General features: G+C 38.8%; 1 protein-coding gene across 1 annotated transcript; it reads left to right on the forward strand.

Annotated features, from left to right (window-relative positions):
* Nucleotides 1-1,795: 1,795 nt before the first annotated feature.
* On the forward strand, nucleotides 1,796-20,537 carry LOC139557066 (high affinity immunoglobulin gamma Fc receptor I-like). The gene is made up of 9 exons (XM_071371395.1): nucleotides 1,796-2,086; nucleotides 10,663-10,707; nucleotides 12,012-12,287; nucleotides 13,056-13,298; nucleotides 13,816-14,073; nucleotides 14,376-14,633; nucleotides 14,811-14,930; nucleotides 18,207-18,248; nucleotides 18,862-20,537. The coding sequence occupies exons 1-9, from the start codon at nucleotides 2,062-2,064 to the stop codon at nucleotides 18,879-18,881; spliced, it is 1,287 nt and encodes a 428-aa protein (XP_071227496.1). The 5' UTR covers nucleotides 1,796-2,061; the 3' UTR covers nucleotides 18,882-20,537.
* Nucleotides 20,538-20,583: the final 46 nt, after the last annotated feature.

Genomic DNA, 20,583 nt, shown 5'->3' on the forward strand with positions numbered 1-20,583 from the left:
CCATGTGATGAAGATCATCAAAGGTTAGTGATTCATTTTATCTCTATTTCTGCTTTTTGTGACTCCTCTCTTTGGCTGGAAAATGGCTGTATGTGTTTTTGTGACTAGGCTCTGACCTAACATAATCATATGGTGTGCTTTCGCTGTAAAGCCTTTTTGAAATCGGACACGATGGGTAGATTAACAAGAAGTTAAGCTTTAATTTGATGTATTGCACTTGTGAATGTATGAAAGTTAAATATTTCTAAAAAATATTTTTGAATTTCGCGCTCTGCCTTTTCAGCGGATGTTGTCGAGGGGATTCAGCGGATGTTTTCAGCGGATGTCGAGTTCCGCTAGCGGAACCCCTAGCCCTAACAAGTTTTAAATGCTAATCAAATACAAATAAAATGTACATTCAATGCATTCAATGTATTTAAAATTGTTCCAATTTAGATCATTTTAAATATCCTTAAAAGATGTTAATAAAGTATGATATAAGTATATGTAAATATTATTTATTTTCGCTTGGGTAGGTCTCCCTTCTGACTGAAACATTATATGTGTGTGTGATAATGTTAGTCTAGTGCAGGGTTGTGGGCTCATTATAACTATATACTGTACTTGTAGTGTTGCACGGTATACAGATACCACTCACCTGCTTCTCTCAGCATCCCATACCAGCCCTACTAACCTGCTTCTCTCCGTCCGCTCTTCACGCACGTCCATTTCTCCATCAGTTTAAAAAATATATAATTTAGCCGTTTAGGCCGAGCAGAGATGCAGATCCTGATGAGTCTTCTATTGTTAGATTTGTACATTTGTTACAGCTTGCAAAGCGAAAAATGTTGATACACTGTATCATTTCATCGCCTGTTATAACCAAGAGCACATACCAGTCTGAGTAGACTGCATGACAGTGCAAGTTCACTGTCATGCAGACTCTGAATGTCAGGGAGTGAAAATGGAGCACCGCTTCGCGACAGGCATGCTTGCAGCTTTACAGCAAAGAAAACGGCTTGTCTCTAGCCTAAATGGAGATGCCTTTTTTCTTTCTATCAGGATTCGCTTACATTTTATATAATTTATTAGGGTTATAACATTGCAAACAGATAGGCCTATACGTGAAGAAAGATAGAAACCGCTCCTTATAAATTATATTGTGTAGACATACAGTCAGACTTATTTCTCTTGAAGCAACCAAACATATGATAAATGTGATTACTTATTTCTCTATTGATTGGATTTTCTTGAGGTTTGTTGTTTCTTGTGGTCTGTTTATATCTCAGAAGACCAGATCCTTAATAATACTCACCTCATAGAAACAAATTGTTAGTCGATTACACTTACAGTAGTACTGATGCATAGAACTAGGGACTAGGGTTCCCAAGTGGCACAGCAGTCTAAGGCACTGCATCTCAGTGCAAGAGGCATCCCTACAGTACCTTGTTCAAATCCAGGCTGCATCACATCTGTGATTCGGCGTCCCATAGGTGTTTAATTGGCCCGGGGTTGTACATTGTAAATAAGGATTTGTTCTTAACTGACTTGCCTAGTTAAATAAAGGTTTAAAAAAATTGTAGCGACACTCACTCCGCAGTAGTCGGGAAAGGTACGGGGGCTGGACACGCAGCGACACAGACCTCGCTGCTGTCAGAGATCACACATACTGAATCAGGGTAGCAGGGGAACGGGTAGGAGACTCAGACACTGATAATGGTGTTTCTAATACCTCTATAATGAATTGCTGTGCTGTAAACATATGCTTGAAAAATAATACAAGTTCAAATAAAACAGCATATAACCAGTATCCCCACAAGGAAAGATGACAATGGTGACGATGAAGATGATAGTAGTTCAGCTAACTCTGTCAGACAGAGAGGGTAGAGGTGACAGAGGATGTGGTTAACATCAGCTGAAAAACAGTAGGCCAGGTAGTGTGTGGGTGTGTCTCTCTTTCCATCTCTCTTGCACCTCTTCTCATCTCAAAGTCTTGGTCTGAGTACACAGGAAGTGGAGTTGATGGGCACAGGCTATAATTGACTATATAGTTTAGAGAGCGTTAGTGATCGACACGTCGAAATGGAACGCACCTATCTTCTACCCTGTGAGTCCCTTTATTGTTTGATATCTACTGTACAGTGCCCTCCTTAATTTTGCCTCTGTACGCCAGCACTTTTTTGAAATGATTCAATGATTGTGAGGTTAGAGTGCAGACTGTCGGCTTTAATTTGAGGGTATTTTCATCCATATCGGTAAAACCGTTTAGAAATTACAGCAGTTTTTGTATGTAGTCCCCCTTTTTTGGGGGGGGGGGGGGTAGATCAGCTTTAATATTGCAGATTTCCAATCCCCCATATATACAGTACCAGTCAAAAGTTTGGACACACCTACTCATTCAAGGGTTTTTCTACATTGTAGAATAATAGTGAAGACATCAAAACTATGAAATAACACATATGGAATCATGTAGTAACCAAAAAAAGGGTTAAACAAAACAAAATAGATGTTATATTTGAGATTCTTCAAAGTAGCCACCCTTTGCCTTGATGAATTCAAGGCACTCTTAACCAGCAAGGCTACCACAGAATTCCGCAGCGATACGCCATCTCATCTGGTTTGCGCTTAGTGGGACTATCATTTGTTTTTCAACAGGACAATGACCCAAAACATCGTTTTGTGTAAGGGCTATTTGACCAAGGATTGTGATGTAGTGCTGCATCAGATGACCTGGCCTCCACAATCACCCGACCTCAACTAAATTGAGATGGTTTGAGACTGTTGGAAAAGCATTCCTCATGAAGCTGGTTGAGAGAATTCCAAGAGTGTGCAAAGCTGTCATCAAGGCAAACGGGTGGCTACTTTGAAGAATCTCAAATATAAAATATATTTTGATTTGTTTACTACATGATTCCATATGTGTTATTTCATACAATGTAGAAAATAGTAAAAATAAAGAAAAACCCTTGAATGAGTAGGTGTGTCCAAACTTTTGACTGGTACTGTATATATATATTTTTCATATTTTATAATATATTTTCTTTTACTATTTCCCCCTAACCCTACCTCCCCTCCCCTAATTGGAGTAAACTAAAATGGACAACAATACTTAGGCTTCTACTTCCAGCTTATACATACTATATACATTTTACAGACATGGTACACAGACAGGGTACATTTTATATTAGTTGTATATCTATTTTTAAAGTGCTAACCTCCCCTGTTATTGTAATGGAGCGAGGTTAACATGTTTTGGGGGTACGATATTTGTGAGTCTATAACTTTCTCACTCATCATTATTCACGATTCATTCAGGATTATCCATAATCATTGTAACATACACATTAATGTAGCAGTGTTTAGAAACATATTCTATTTACAATAAAAGTGACCAAAAAAATGACACAATACATTATTTACCATTCATTTCTATTGGGCACATAATAATCTGAAACACAAGCCAAACAAACAGCAAATGCGTCCAACAAGTTTGTAGAGTCACAAGCTTGACTTAATCATTGCGTGCTTGGAATATGGGACCAAATACTAAACTTTGGACTACTTTAATAAACATGCACTGAGTGTACAAAACATTAAGAACACCTGCTCTTTCCATGACATAGACTGGCCAGGTGGCTGAATCCAGCTGAAAGCCATGATCCCTTATTGATGTCACCTGTTAAATCCACTTCAATCAGTGTAGATGAAGGGGAGGAGACAGGTTATTAAAGAAGGATTTTATGACAATTGAGACATTTTTTAAAATATTTTTTTTTAGTTCACCTTTATTTAACCAAGTAGGCTAGTTGAGAACATGTTCTCATTTACAACTGCGACCTGGCCTAGATAAAGCAAAGCTGTTCGACACATACAACAACACAGAGTTACACATGGAATAAACAAACATACAGTCAATAATACAGTACAAAAAGTCTATACAGTATACAGTGTTTGCAAATGAGGTAAGATACGTCTTATTTATTTATTGTCCTATCATGGAGAACTACATTTATTTTTAATTTTTAATTAATTATATCTAATTATTTATTATCCTATTTTAATGGTACGGTCCAAGGCCCTATACCCTAGACACCCACCTGAATGACCCAGATACTAAGGAGAAGTCCCTAACTGTTATATGTGCTCGCTGTAAGCGGTCTGTATGCAGCTAAAATGAGGTCAGAGACCAAGAGCAGCACTGCCCCCTCAAGATTCTGAGCCTGCTTGGCAGGGTTGGTCCTGCAAAGCCAAAGCGTGGGTGTTTCAGGAATAAGGTGTACATTTGACCACCATTATCTAGGATGTGACAATGGTAAATAAATCTCTCAATTTTTGCTCATTATTTTGCGCGGTCTTGCAGGCCTTCTCATGCAGCTGCAACTGCAGTAACATTTGTAAATCATGACCCATCTTGAGTTGGGCTCTGGGATGGTGCAATTGTTGAGAAAGTGAGCTTATGGTTGTGTGGGGGTAAGGGCTGAGTGTGTGTGTGTGAGTGTATGTGTGTATCCCACAACTGTTGCGAAGGAAGAAGTAAAAGATGTTAGGGACAATAGAGTATGATCCACAGCTATATATAATACAAAAAGAGGTGAGGGCAATGGAAATGCAAATGGCAATTGATCTACTACAATCTGGTAAATGGCACTGTATGCTCTTTTCAAAGGATGGATCCCAGTCGGTTCAGGGCTATGGGATACAGGGGGTCGAGGGTGGTCTGCCGGGCATTGGGATGACAACCCAACTCGGGTTGAGGAGGGCTTTTAGCGCGTGGAATAGTAGGGACCAATTGGAGGTTTACTTAGTAGAAATGCAAATATCATGGTACAACTATATAGACACTCAATCATTATGTTACTTTTTAATAGTACGTTTACAAAAATATATTCTGATTAAAAGAATGAAAGGTGTGTCTCATTATGGTAAGTGGTGAAATAAGTATAGCCAGTTACAATTGTAATGGCTTAGCAGATAATAAGAAAAGACGATCAGTATTTACCTGGCTAAAAGAGAAGGATTATAATATCTATTGTTTACAGGAAACCCATTCAACAGTTTTAGATGAAGTTTTGTGGAAAAAGAACTGGGGGGGCAAAATATATTTCTCCCATGGGCAAAGAAATTCAAAAGGGGTGATGGTCTTAATTAACAATAATTTTGATCCAAATGTGCAAATTGTCCAAACAGATCCTCAAGGTAGATGGATTATTTTAAATATGTTATTGGACAATAAACAAATATGGCTTGTTAACCTATACGGTCCGAATAATGATGATCCAAGCTTCTTTGAAAATATATATAAGAATTTATCAACTCTACAAGCAACACTAGACTCTATTATTATAGTGGGAGATTTTAATATGGTCTTAAATACCTCTATAGACCGGAAAGGAAATCACACTACAAACTATCACCCTCAGGCACTTAAGGAAATCATGAATGTCATGGATATATTGGAATTAGTGGATATATGGAGACTTAAATACCCTGATTTAGTGAGATATACATGGCGGAGGCTGAATCAAGCTAGTCGTCTTGACTACTTTCTTATACCATTCTCTCTGGCACCAAAAGTTAAAAAAGTGTTGATAGGGGATAGAATGCGGTCGGATCATCACATAATTGGCATATATATTTCTCTTACAGAATTTCCACGTGGGCGAGGATATTGGAAATTTAATCAAAGTCTACTAGATGATAAATTGTTTAGAACTAGGACAGAAGATTTTATAACCGACTTTTTCAGACATAACATAGGTACAGCAGATCCCCTTATTGTATGGGACACTTTTAAGTGTGCCTTTAGAGGCCATGCAATTCAGTACTCATCTATAAAACAAAGGGAATTTAGATCAAAAGAGTCCATATTAACAAAGGAAATTGAAGGACTAACAGTACAGTTAGATAGCAATAAAAACGGTACCATAGAGGCACAGAATAAGTTAGAGGAAAAACAAAAAGAAATGGAGGAACTTATTCAAGAAAGATCCAGTGTAATATATTATAAAAATAAAGCGAACTGGATGGAATATGAGGAAAAATGCACCAAATTCTTTTTCAATCTTCAATATAGAAATGCTACCAAAAAAAATGTATTAAAACTTGTTACAAATGATGGAGTCACGCATGATTCACCAAAATATATTTTGAAAGAGGAAGTAAAGTACTTTAAGAATATGTTTTCGTTTCAGGCTCCTCCATCTCCACTAACTGAAACTAATTGTATGGATTTTTTTCCTATTAATAATGTAAAGTTAACATCTGTACAGAAAGACTCATGTGAAGGCCAAATTACAGAGGAGGAACTGCTTGATGCAATTGGGGCCTTTAAAGATGGGAAAACTCCAGGGCTGGATGGCATACCAGTGGAAGTATACAAAACTTTTTTTGATATACTCAAAGGACCATTATTAGCTTGTTTTAACCACTCCTATATAAATGGTAGATTATCAGACACGCAACAAGAAGGTCTGATATCGTTATTACTGAAACAGGACCCAAGTGGTATATATAAAGATCCAGTCCAATTAAAAAATTGGAGACCTCTTACACTTCAGTGTTGTGATGCAAAAATCCTAGCAAAATGCTTGGCGCATAGAATAAAAAAAGTTTTGTCAGATATTATTCATCCTAATCAGACAGGTTTTTTACATGGACGATACATTGGAGATAATATAAGGCAAGTACTGGAAACAATAGAACACTATGAAATATCGGGGACACCAGGCCTGGTTTTCATAGCTGATTTTGAAAAGGCTTTTGATAAAGTACGACTGGAGTTTATATATAAATGCCTAGAATATTTCAATTTTGGGGAATCTCTTATAAAATGGGATAAAATTATGTATAGTAACCCTAGGTGTAAAATAGTAAATAATGGCTACATCTCAGAAAGTTTTAAACTATCTAGAGGAGTAAAACAAGGTTGTCCACTATCGGCATATCTATTTATTATTGCCATCGAAATGTTAGCTGTTAAAATTAGATCAAACATTAATATTAAGGGATTAGAAATCCGTGGCTTAAAAACTAAGGTGTCATTGTACGCTGATGATTCATGTTTTCTTTTAAAACCACAACTAGAGTCTCTCCAGGGCCTCATAGAGGATCTAGATACCTTTGCTATCCTCTCTGGATTAAAACCAAATTATGATAAATGTACCATATTACGTATTGGATCACTAAAAAATACACATTTTATATTGCCATGTAGTTTACCAATTAAATGGTCTGACGGAGATGTGGACATACTCGGTATAAAAATCCCAAAAGAAAGAAATGATCTCACTCCAATAAATTTTTATAGAAAGTTAGCAAAAATAGATAAGATCTTGCTACCATGGAAAGGAAAATACCTGTCTATTTGTGGAAAAATCACCCTGATTAACTCTTTAGTCATATCACAGTTTACCTATTTGCTTATGGTTTTGCCTACACCTAGTGACCTGCTTTTTAAATTATATGAACAAAAAATATTCCATTTTATTTGGAACGGCAAGCCAGATAAAATTAAAAGGGCCTATTTATATAACGAATATGAATTCGGAGGGCAGAAATTATTAAATATTAAAGCATTAGACCTCTCACTAAAGGCATCAGTCATACAAAAGTTATACTTAAATCCAAACTGGTTCTCTAGTAAATTGGTACGAATGTCTCATCCTATATTCAAGAAGGGCCTTTTCCCCTTTATTCAGATTACACCTGCTCACTTTCGGTTGTTTGAAAAGGAAATAATCTCCAAAATATCCTTATTTTTTAAACAAGCCTTAGAAAGTTGGTTGCAATTTCAGTTTAATCCACCTGAAAGGACGGAACAAATAGTACAACAAATATTGTGGTTAAATTCAAATATAGTAATTGCTAAAAAAACTGTATTTATTGAAGAAATGTTTAAAAAAGGTATAATTTTTGTGAATGATGTCATAAATAGGACTGGTGGAGTTATGTCACACATGCAGCTAACACAGACATATGGAAATGTCTGCTCTACCCAAAATTACAACCAATTAATTGCAGCATTACCACAAAAATGGAAGAGGCAAGTAGAAGGGGAAAAAAGTAAGGAACTTGTATGTCGGCCCTGTATTAAAGAACATAAATGGTTAAAGAAAAGTGTGATAAATAAAAACATATACCAATTTCATTTAAGGACCAAAAAACTGACAGCTGTGCCATATAAATTGCAAAATAGTTGGGAAGAGATTTTGAATGTACCCATTCCATGGCACATGGTTTATGAATTGATACGCAAAACAACGCCGGATTCAAAACTTCGAATTTTTCAATTTAAATTACTGTACAAAATTCTTGCAACTAATAGAATGTTATATATATGGGGTATACAATCTTCCCAGCTCTGCAGATTCTGTTGTGAGGAGGCAGAGTCATTAGATCATTTATTTTGGTATTGTCCATATGTAGCTCGTTTTTGGTCACAGGTCCAGGAATGGCTGAAGAATTGCAACATTTGCCTAAAACTAACGCTACAGATAGCAATACTGGGGGATTTGAAAAGCCATAGTCAATCAATCAATAATATAATAATTATTTTAGCAAAAATGTTTATTTTTAATTTACAATCTATAGAAGCTATGAGAATAGGAAGGTTCAAGTCTTTTGTGAAGCATCACAGCACAGTTGAAAAATATATGGCAAATAAAAATCCGAAATGGATGATGTTGGAAGATAGATGGGAGGGGTTGAGTGGAACTGAAGGGTGGGACTAATAACAAGATAAACAATGTAGGGCATACGGGATCTGTGAAATGTGTATAGGTGCGGAGCTTTTGTGAAATAGCACAGTTACAAGTGGAAATAAAATTGGATGGACAACAGAAATAGAGGAAGGACTAAGAACAAATAAGAGAGAACTATTGTAAAGTGGACTGTGTCTGTAAGATGGGTATAAGATGTATAAATTGAAGGTAAAAGCAGAAGTGTTTATTAGTTTACTCCAATTGGGGGATCGGTGGTAGGGTGCGGGGAATAATAATAAAGGTATATTCTTTAAAAAAGTATGTATGTCTATATAGGTATGTGTATGTATATATGTGTATATGTATGCATGCGGGTATGGATATATATATTTACCCAAAAAAATATGGGGGATTGGAAATGATGCAGACAATTACATTGGAAGCAACATTCTTTCCGCAAGATTAAGCTGATCCACCCCCCCAAAAAAAGAAAAAAATAATGAGGTAAGATAAGGGAGGTAAGGCAATAAATAGGCCATGGTGGCGAGGTAATTACAATATAGCAATAAAACACTGGAATGGTAGATGTGCAGAAGATGAATGTGCAAGTGGAGATACTGGGGTGCAAAGGAGCAAGATAAATAAATAAATACAGTATGGGGATGAGGTAGTTGGATGGGCTATTTACAGATGGGCTATGTACAGGTGCAGTGATCTGTGAGCTGCTCTGACAGCTGGAGCTTAAAGCTAGTGAGGGAGATATAAGTCTCCAGCTTCAGTGATTTTGCAGTTCGTTCCAGTCATGGGCAACAGAGAACTGGAAAGAAAGGCGGCCAAAGGAGGACTTGGCTTTGGGGATGACCATTGAGATATACCTGCTGCTGCGACATGGATGGTATATGTGTACCACTCAGAGAGTAAATAGGCAAGATTTAAGTGCCTTTGAACGGGGTATGGTAGTAGGTGCCAGGCGCCAAGAACTTGTGTCAAGAACTGCAATGCTGCTGGATTTTTCACGCTCAACAGTTTGCCCTGTGTATCAAGAATGGTCCACCACCCAAAGGACATCCAGCCAACTTGACACAACTGTGGGAAGCATTGGAGTTAACATGGGCCAGTTCAATATTAGGAAGGTATTCTTAATGTTTGGTATCATCAGTGAATACAGTGTAAGTGAATTTGTCCTAATACTTTTGGTCCCCAAAAAATTAAAAACAAAAAGTGCTGTAATTCCTAAACGGTTTGCCTGATATGGATGACAATACCCTGAAATTAAAGCTGAAAGTCTGCACTTTAACCTCATAGTCATTAATATTATTTCATTGTATTATTTCACAATAATTACGGGGGGCACAGCATATGGTTTAATATCCCGTGCTTGATTTTAGCAGGCGCTCACCTGAACTGAGTACTGGCACCTCAAATGTTTTACTGCTTGAGTTCCTGCAGCTTTATAGAATAATTTCTCAAAAGTACTGTGCAGTTCCTGCACCTATAAACAGTACCGGCACCAAAAATGACTACCGGCACCTATTTTGGTTCAAGTCAAGCACTGTTAATATCTATATGGTTTAATATCTGTATGGTTTAATATTAATATCTGTATGGTTTAATATCTGTATGGTTTAATACAGTATCTGTATGGCTTAATATCTGTATGGTTTAATATCTGCATGGTTTAATATCTGCATGGTTTAATATCTGTATGGTTTAATATCCGCATGGTTTAATATCTGCATGGTTTAATATCTGCATGGTTTAATATCTGTATGGTTTAATATCCGCATGGTTTAATATCTGTATGGTTTAATACAGTATCTGCATGGTTTAATATCTGTATGGTTTAATATCTGCATGGTTTAATATCTGTATGGTTTAGTATCTGTATGGTTTAATATATGTATGGTTTAATACAGTATCTGTATGGTTTAATATGAGTATACATCATGTGTCATAGTGATAGTTCTCTCTCTGTGTGTTTCAGTGCTGTTGACTACACTGGTATACTCTAGCCTCGGTCACAGGGGAGGTGAGCACATTTCTGTTTGTTCATCACAACTGCTCTATTTTCACCTCCATTTTCTCCTCCACTTCTCTCTCTCTCTCTCTCTCTCTCTCTGTCTCTCTCTCTCTCTGTCTCTCTCTCTCTCTGTCTCTCTCGCTCTGTCTCTCTCTCTCTCTCTCTCTCTCTCTCTCTCTCTCTCTCTCTCTCTCTCTTCCTTCTCATTTTATTGCCTCCATCTTAAAGCCAATTTATGCTTGATCCGAAAATGTGGTCAGAGGATTCGTATGGAGTGTGTGACGCAATTGCTGAACCTCCAGACGCATGCTGAGACCAAATTGAGCTCCGTAACGCATCGCTGTGCGCCTCTCAAATGTGGTAACAATGTGGAGGGATCCATATAGGTCCACATTGACATGATTGGTTGACAGTAGGTGGGGGCGGGAGATCCAGTATAAACACAAACTCACCTCCTTGGCAAACTTCCTTCACGACGACTCTGCGCTGCTCGGCGAAGCTCAATAAGTATGAAAGTCCTGACGTCTGCCGAGGCTCCATCGCAGTAAATGCTGTACAGCCACTTCAGACGTCGGATTGACCAAGCAGAACCTTTTATTACATTCACATATTGTGTTTGATCATGTTAGTACAGGCCCCAAATGTATCAAGTGTTTCAGAGTAGAAGTGATGATCTATGTTCAGGCCCCCCCTGTCCATGTAATCTTATTCATTATGAACTAAAACACAAAACTGGTCTCAGGTCAGCACATGCACTCTGACGCACTTGATACGACTTTTGCACCAGTTGTGGTCTTTTGTGTTTTCCTGGCTTGTGGTTTGGAGGCCTGGAGGTGTCTGAGACCCTGCTGCCTCTATAGCGAGTGTATCCCAAATGTACATAGTGCACTACTTTGGCCCAGAGCCCTATGGGCCTTGGTCAAAAGTAGTGCACACATAGGAAACAGGGTGCCATTTGGAGCTCAGGTGATAGAAACTCTGTTTGGTCTCACTTCTCATGAAGCAATGGCCACTGCAGAAGACACCCACCACAGAAGCAATGATTAGGGCCTACAGACAGATCTCAGCTCAATTTGAGTCTGTCTCTCTGAGCTGTGAGCTTTAGGGGAGTTCTACTGGATGGAAACTGTAGAGATACACATAAAAAAACACATTCGGAATTGTAATATATATAACAATTTAATCTTATGTACAATGTGTCTGTCTGTCCGCCCTTCTGTCCGTTTCTCTCTCTCTCTCTCTCTCTCTCTCTCTCTCTCTCTCTCTCTCTCTCTCTCTCTCTCTCTCTCTCTCTCTCGCTCTCTCTCTCTCAGGTTGGTCTCCTTCAGCCTCCCTGAGCATCAGTCCCGACAGATCTCAGTTCCTTGAATACATGTCTTTCTCTCTGAGCTGTGAGGTTCAGGTGAGTTCTACTGGATGGAGACTGAAGAGATACACAGCGACTGTGAAACCGTCAGAGTCTGGAGTCGACTGGGGGTTCAATCAATCCAACTACATCATCAAGACAGCCAAAACATCAGACAGTGGAGTGTACTGGTGTGAGTCTGGGTCTGGAGAACACAGCAATGCTGTCAACATCACAGTACATGGTACGTCCAGATAGATACACAATAAACTAGAACCTACATATTCAACTGGCGGACTGCGGAACGGACCCGGACCCAGACCCAGAATGGGGTCAATACAGACAGGTATTGCGCAGGTCCCAAAAAAGGACACAATTTTTTACATGGTCGGGCTTCGGCCCCTGGTATCATATGAACACACATAAGACATGGAAGAGTGCATAGAATTGCAGGAAATTCGCTTTAAAACAGAAACAGAAAGTCTCTGCCCCATGCAAAATGTGTAGAAACTGCACATTTTCTCTCTGCCAACAAGAGGGGTATGAACAGTTTGAGGTCGCATGGGTTGCAAGGTGGGGGTTTGTTACAATGCCAATATCCATCTGGACCTTTGCTGGACATTATCCATCTGGACATCATCCATTATCCATTATCCATCTGGACATTATCCATCTGGATCTTTGCCACCTAGGAAATGCGTGTGAAGGGACCTTCTCAAATAGTACCTGAGTACCCCTGGACTAGAACCTTCAAACTCAACACTGGACCTCGAAGCCAGTTCCACTGTATTTTTTGATTTCCCCCCCTCTGATCAGGGACTGATTTAGACCTGGGACACCAGGCGTGTGCAATGAATTATCGGGTAGAACAGAAAACCAGCAGGCCCCGCACCTCGTAGGGTCAGAGTTGAATAGCCCTGGACTAGAAGCTATCACTATACCATTGTCTGTAAATGATGTTACGTTATTTTATTTTGATTATCTGATGATGTTATAATTGTCCTGCGTACAGGTGGTGCTGTGATCTTGGAGAGCCCCGCCCTTCCTGTGACTGAGGATGATTCTGTGACTCTGCGCTGCAGATATCAGGCAACTCCCGCTGAACTCACAGCTGATTTCTACAAAGATGGATCCCTCATCAGGACTGAGACGACAGGACAGATGACCATCCCTGCAGTATCCAAGTCAGATGAAGGACTCTACAAGTGTAACAACTCTGAAGGAGAATCACCAGCGAGCTGGATGACTGTGACAGGTGAGTAAAATAAAATCACATGCAGAATTATAATATATAGTTTTTAAATCGTATATTTCTTATTTTGGTTTAGTTAATATAAATGTGAAGCCATTCTGTACGTGTCACGTTCGTCGTAAGAGTGAGACCAAGGCGCAGCATGAATAGAGTTCCACATATTTTTTATGAACTGAAACTCAACAAAACAACAAACAACCAAACGAAACGTGACGCTACTAGTGTGCACACAGGCACCTAACTGTAGACAAGATCCCACACCGGAAAGTGGGAAAAAGGGCTGCCTGAATATGATCCCCAATCAGAGACAACGATAAACAGCTGTCTCTGATTGGGAACCATATCAGGCCAACATAGACATACAAAACCCTAGACATACAAAACCTAGAGTACCCACCCTAGTCACACCCTGACCTAACCAAAATATATAGAAAACAGAGATATCTAAGGTCAGGGCGTGACAGTACGTTTGTATGTGCAATGTGTCCTGTCTTTCTCTCACTCTCTCCCTCTCTCTCAGGTTGGTCATCAGCCTCCCTGAGTATCAGTCCCGACAGATCTCAGTTCCTTGAATATAAGTCTGTTTCTCTGAGCTGTGAGGTTCAGGTGAGTTCTGCTGGATGGAGACTGAAGAGGTACACAGTGACTGGAGTCGACTGGGGGTTCAATCACGGTTCCAACTACGTCATCAAGACAGCCAAAACATCAGACAGTGGAGTGTACTGGTGTGAGTCTCGGTCTGGACAACGCAGCAATGCTATCAACATCACAGTACACGGTACGTCCACAGACAATATTTACATTCGTGTTTATTGCCTTTGCAGTACCTACATTACCGTATTATTTTAGGTCAAATAGCTCATCCAGTTTTTTATCAATCCATTCCTGGGGGACCCACAGGGTGTGCACATTTTTGTTCCAGCCCAACACTAACAGAACTGATACAACCAATCTAGGGCTTGGTGCTTGCTTAATTAGTTAAATCGGTGTGTTTTGCAGGACTAGAGAAAAGAAAATGCACACCCTAGGGGTTCCCCAGCAATGGATTGATAAACACGGACTAACCTTTCATTCGTACAGGTGGTGCTGTGATCCTGGAGAGCCCCGCCCTTCCTGTAACTGAAGGAGATTCTGTGACTCTGCGCTGCAGACATGAAGACAAGAAAACGAAGGACACGTCCTCAAACTTCACAGCTGATTTCTACAAAGATGGATCCCTCATCAGGACTGAGACGACAGGACAGATGACCATCCCTGCAGTATCCAAGTCAGATGAAGGGCTCTACAAGTGTAACAACTCTGAAGGAGAATCACCAGCGAGCTGGATGACTGTGACAGGTGTGTGTGTGTGTGTGTGTGTGTGTGTGTGTGTGTGTGTGTGTGTGTGTGTGTGTGTGTGTGTGTGTGTGTGTGTGTGTGTGTGTGTGTGTGTGTGTGTGTGTGTGTGTGTGTGTGTGTGTGTGTGTGTGTTTAAAAAATATATATATATTTTAAATTGTATAATTCTCTTTCTAGGCCCATGGCCGGTGTTGTCCGAGTCTCTGCCCAGGCTGCTGTGTAGTCTACTGGTGGTGTCTCCCTACCTGCTGGTGACCATCGTACTGCTGGTGAAATGCCGTAGGCGCCGGGCTCAAGGTGAGGACCCTCAACCATGATATGGTGTATACATTTACAATTTGTAACACCCTTCTACTGTGACTCATGAGTGTTGACAACTGTTGCTTGCATTGAACCACGCTTTAAAGTGTTGATAACTAGCTCTGATTGAGTCATGTTGTAAAGTGTTGATAACTAGTTCTGATTGAACCATGTTGTAAAGTGTTGATAACTAGCTCTGATTGAGTCATATTGTAAAGTGTTGATAACTAGCTCTGATTGAACCCTGTTGTAAAGTGTTGATAACTAGCTCTGATTGAACCCTGTTGTAAAGTGTTGATAACTAGCTCTGATTGAACTATGTTGTAAAGTGTTGATAACTAGCTCTGATTGAGTCATGTTGTGAAGTGTTGATAACTGTAGCTCTGATTGAAACCTGTTGTAAAGTGTTGATTATTAGCTCTGAGTCATGTTGTGAAGTGTTGATAACTAGCTCTGATTGAGTCATGTTGTAAAGTGTTGATCACTGTAGCTCTGATTGAACCATGTTGTAAAGTGTTGATAATTAGCTCTGATTGAACCATGTTGTAAAGTGTTGATAACTAGCTCTGATTGAACCATGTTGTAAAGTGTTGATAACTAGCTCTGATTGAACCCTGTTGTAAAGTATTGATAACTAGCTCTGATTGAACCATGTTGTAACGTGTTGATAACTAGCTCTGATTGAACCATGTTGTAAAGTGTTGATAACTAGTTCTGATTGAGTCATGTTGTAAAGTGTTGATAACTAGTTCTGATTGAACCATGTTGTAAAGTGTTGATAACTAGTTCTGATTGAACCATGTTGTAAAGTGTTGATAACTAGTTCTGATTGAGTCATGTTGTAAAGTGTTGATAACTAGTTCTGATTGAGTCATGTTGTAAAGTGTTGATAACTAGTTCTGATTGAGTCATGTTGTGAAGTGTTGATAACTAGCTCTGATTGAACCATGTTGTAAAGTGTTGATAACTAGCTCTGATTGAACCATGTTGTAAAGTGTTGATAACTAGCTCTGATTGAACCCTGTTGTAAAGTATTGATAACTAGCTCTGATTGAACCATGTTGTAAAGTGTTGATAACTAGTTCTGATTGAACCATGTTGTAAAGTGTTGATAACTAGCTCTGATTGAACCATGTTGTGAAGTGTTGATAACTAGCTCTGATTGAACCATGTTGTAAAGTATTGATAACTAGCTCTGATTGAACCATGTTGTAAAGTGTTGATAACTAGTTCTGATTGAGTCATGTTGTAAAGTATTGATAACTAGCTCTGATTGATCCCTGTTGTAAAGTATTGATAACTAGCTCTGATTGAACCATGTTGTAAAGTATTGATAACTAGCTCTGATTGAACCCTGTTGTAAAGTGTTGATAACTAGCTCTGATTGAACCATGTTGTAAAGTATTGATAACTAGCTCTGATTGAACCATGTTGTAAAGTGTTGATAACTAGTTCTGATTGAACCATGTTGTAAAGTGTTGATAACTAGTTCTGATTGAGTCATGTTGTAAAGTATTGATAACTAGCTCTGATTGAACCATGTTGTAAAGTATTGATAACTAGCTCTGATTGAACCATGTTGTAAAGTGTTGATAACTAGTTCTGATTGAACCATGTTGTAAAGTGTTGATAACTAGTTCTGATTGAGTCATGTTGTAAAGTATTGATAACTAGCTCTGATTGAACCATGTTGTAACGTGTTGATAACTAGCTCTGATTGGACCCTGTTGTAAAGTGTTGATAACTAGTTCTGATTGAGTCATGTTGTAAAGTGTTGATAACTAGCTCTGATTGAACCATGTTGTAAAGTGTTGATAACTAGCTCTGATTGAACCATGTTGTAAAGTGTTGATAACTAGCTCTCATTCAAACCTGTTGTAAAGTGTTGATAACTAGCTCTGATTGAACCATGTTGTAAATTGTTGATAACTAGTTCTGATTGAGTCATGTTGTAAAGTATTGATAACTAGCTCTGATTGAACCATGTTGTAAAGTGTTGATAACTAGTTCTGATTGAGTCATGTTGTAAAGTGTTGATCACTAGCTCTGATTGAGTCATGTTGTAAAGTGTTGATAACTAGCTCTGATTGAGTCATGTTGTGAAGTGTTGATAACTAGCTCTGATTGACTCATGTTGTAAAGTGTTGATAACTAGCTCTGATTGAGTCATGTTGTAAAGTGTTGATAACTAGCTCTGATTGACTCATGTTGTAAAGTGTTGATAACTAGCTCTGATTGAGTCATGTTGTAAAGTGTTGATAACTAGCTCTGATTGAGTCATGTTGTGAAGTGTTGATAACTAGCTCTGATTGAACCATGTTGTAAAGTGTTGATAACTAGCTCTGATTGAACCATGTTGTAAAGTGTTGATAACTAGCTCTGATTGAACCATGTTGTAAAGTGTTGATAACTAGCTCTGATTGAACCATGTTGTAAAGTGTTGATAACTAGCTCTGATTGAACCCTGTTGTAAAGTATTGATAACTAGTTCTGATTGAACCATGTTGTAAAGTGTTGATAACTAGCTCTGATTGAACCATGTTGTGAAGTGTTGATAACTAGCTCTGATTGAGTCATGTTGTAAAGTATTGATAACTAGCTCTGATTGAACCATGTTGTAAAGTGTTGATAACTAGTTCTGATTGAACCATGTTGTAAAGTGTTGATAACTAGCTCTGATTGAACCATGTTGTGAAGTGTTGATAACTAGCTCTGATTGAACCATGTTGTAAAGTATTGATAACTAGCTCTGATTGAACCATGTTGTAAAGTGTTGATAACTAGTTCTGATTGAACCATGTTGTAAAGTGTTGATAACTAGTTCTGATTGAGTCATGTTGTAAAGTGTTGATAACTAGTTCTGATTGAGTCATGTTGTGAAGTGTTGATAACTAGTTCTGATTGAGTCATGTTGTAAAGTGTTGATAACTAGCTCTCATTCAAACCTGTTGTAAAGTGTTGATAACTAGCTCTGATTGAACCATGTTGTAAAGTGTTGATAACTAGTTCTGATTGAGTCATGTTGTAAAGTGTTGATAACTAGTTCTGATTGAGTCATGTTGTAAAGTGTTGATAACTAGCTCTGATTGAACCATGTTGTAAAGTGTTGATAACTAGCTCTGATTGAACCATGTTGTAAAGTGTTGATAACTATCTCTGATTGAACCATGTTGTAAAGTGTTGATAACTAGCTCTGATTGAGTCATGTTGTAAAGTGTTGATCACTGTAGCTCTGATTGAACCATGTTGTAAAGTGTTGATAAATATGTTTAGGGGAAACCAGGGTACCCAGGAAGACACGCCAAGACCAACCAGGTGACAGTCTCTACCTTTCAACAATAAAAATGATTTAGCACAGGTGTTCTGAACCGAATGTGGAACTGGTTTAATGTGGCTGAGGTCAACACCATTCAGGTGAGTTTCTCTACCCTACACCATTACTGAACATAGGTAACACTGAATGCAGGTTAGTCCAATCAGCCACTCTTTCAACTCCTGCTATTTATGCCTTCAACGGCTTGGGACTGTGTGTGCTGCACACTAGCTGTTGCATATATACAGAGTTGACTATGCAATAAGCAATAAGCAATAAGGCCCGAGGAGGTGTGGTACAGTATATGGCCAACATACCACGGCTAAGGGCTGTTCTGGACAGCCCTTAGCCGTAGCCTTATTGCTATTATAAACTGGTTACCAACGTAATTACAGTAGTTAAAATAAATGTTTTGTCATACCCGTGGTATACGGTCTGATATACCACAGCTGTCAGCCAATCAGCATTCAGGGCTCGAACCACCCAGTTTAGAATTGTTATTAATGTACTGTATATGAAAGTATACACAGCCTAGTATGGTGTTTGAGTAAATGTGATTTGAGTATTTTATTAAATATAATGTCACAGACATGTCCCCTTCTGTTTGTTGAGCAGGTCAGCATGTTGAAGAGTGAGCTCACCGGATCACCATAACAACCATCAGAATGGAACGCACGGACTTCTAATCTGGAACTGTGAAACACTGTTATATCTTAGATTTTTGCTTTGCATGCTGGTACAATAGTGCCATGTTATAAAATGTGATTTATTAACTATATCCTGTTTTTTGTTTCTATATCTTTATGACATGTATGCAAAACAATTTCTATGTTTTAATCAATGTTTCATGGGGAATTAGTATATTTTTTATCTGGATTCATCTATATCATTTTCTTGGTGCACTTAGTGTTAATTCAGGTGCTATGATATTATAATCAATCAATTGTAAACGTCCTAATTTTTCATCGCTATACACACAAGATGGATCACCTATCCCTGTTTAGAGGTTATTGTTACTAAACACAGATTTAGTGTACAGTACTTTGATGTAGACATATTATTAACGTTTCGGTACTTATACAATGTTTATTTAAATTTGGCTAGAGTAGAAAACAAAAACAAGTGAAGATATCGTTGTTGTTGTTGTTGTTAAGGAATAACTAATGACGCATTTCTTCAGCAAACCCATGTTTTGTACATTTTCTTTCATTTTGGTTACATATGGCATACAAATGTAATGCACCTGGGGAATCCAAATGTCTTTTGAGCATCCTGCTAGGTTCATCCTCTCTGAGCATGAGTTAAAGGGGAGAGGTGAATGCAGTTTTTCTCCCTCCATCACTCTCTCTCTCCAGCCACCACTCTTGCCCATGGCATGTAATGGCGCCTCTCTGTGAAAGTGCAAACACCTACAGTACATGATGCACACTGCAGGGAGAAAGGCAACAGCACGCAGCCTACCAGTGACTGATGATGAGGCAGGAGTTATTACATGGAGTATAGCTCCTTCTGCTGGAGAAAAGTTAAACTAGAAAGTCAACTTTTTATTGAACTAGGCAAGTCAGTTAAGAAATAATTCTTATTTTCAATGACGGCCTAGAAAGTGAGTTAACTGCCTTGTTCAGGGGCAGAACGACAGATTTTGACCTTGTCAGCTCGGGGATTCAATCTCGCAACCTTCCGGTTACTAATCCAACACTCTAACCACTAGGCTATCTGCTGCCCCAACTGACGTGGAGGTGAGAAAATCAAAGTAACCTGTAGTGGGGGCAGTACCCAATGATGTGGTATATACACATCAGAGGGGATTTGATTATCTGGCAAGGGTTTCCCCTTTCCCCGGTGGGAGGAGTTTGCACCAGGTGAAAAGTGATTGCATTAGTTTTGGAACCAGGCTACGTTAACGGGCGTGAGCCAGATGCCCCGTTTTGGCCAACGGCGACTCAAAACAAAAGTAAAGTAGGTTAAGCACATGGAGTAATGAGTAGTATTCTGTGTTTTCACACAGGGCCTGATTACTGAAGGGGCTGAAGCCCCAGGGCCAAAGCCAGTCGGGGGTCCTTGAGGCAGAAAAAATGCAAATGTAATATATTTGTAGTTTTTTTTACTGCAACCGCCTATCACAGGAACCTGCACTCAATAAGTGTAGATAGCCTCCTGCTGCCACTCTGCTAATCAGATGGGGGAGGAGAGGAGGTATGGGGCCTGAGTAACTAGGGGGCTGTGCCTTGGTTGGGTAACTGATTAATAAAAATATGATTTAACTGCATAATAAATAAATACGAGTATGTGACTGGTAAATTGTGTGAAACGTGTCGATTTATAATCCAATCAGAA

Source organism: Salvelinus alpinus, chromosome 28 (assembly GCF_045679555.1).
Source record: "Salvelinus alpinus chromosome 28, SLU_Salpinus.1, whole genome shotgun sequence".
In the NCBI taxonomy this organism is placed as follows: domain Eukaryota; kingdom Metazoa; phylum Chordata; class Actinopteri; order Salmoniformes; family Salmonidae; genus Salvelinus; species Salvelinus alpinus.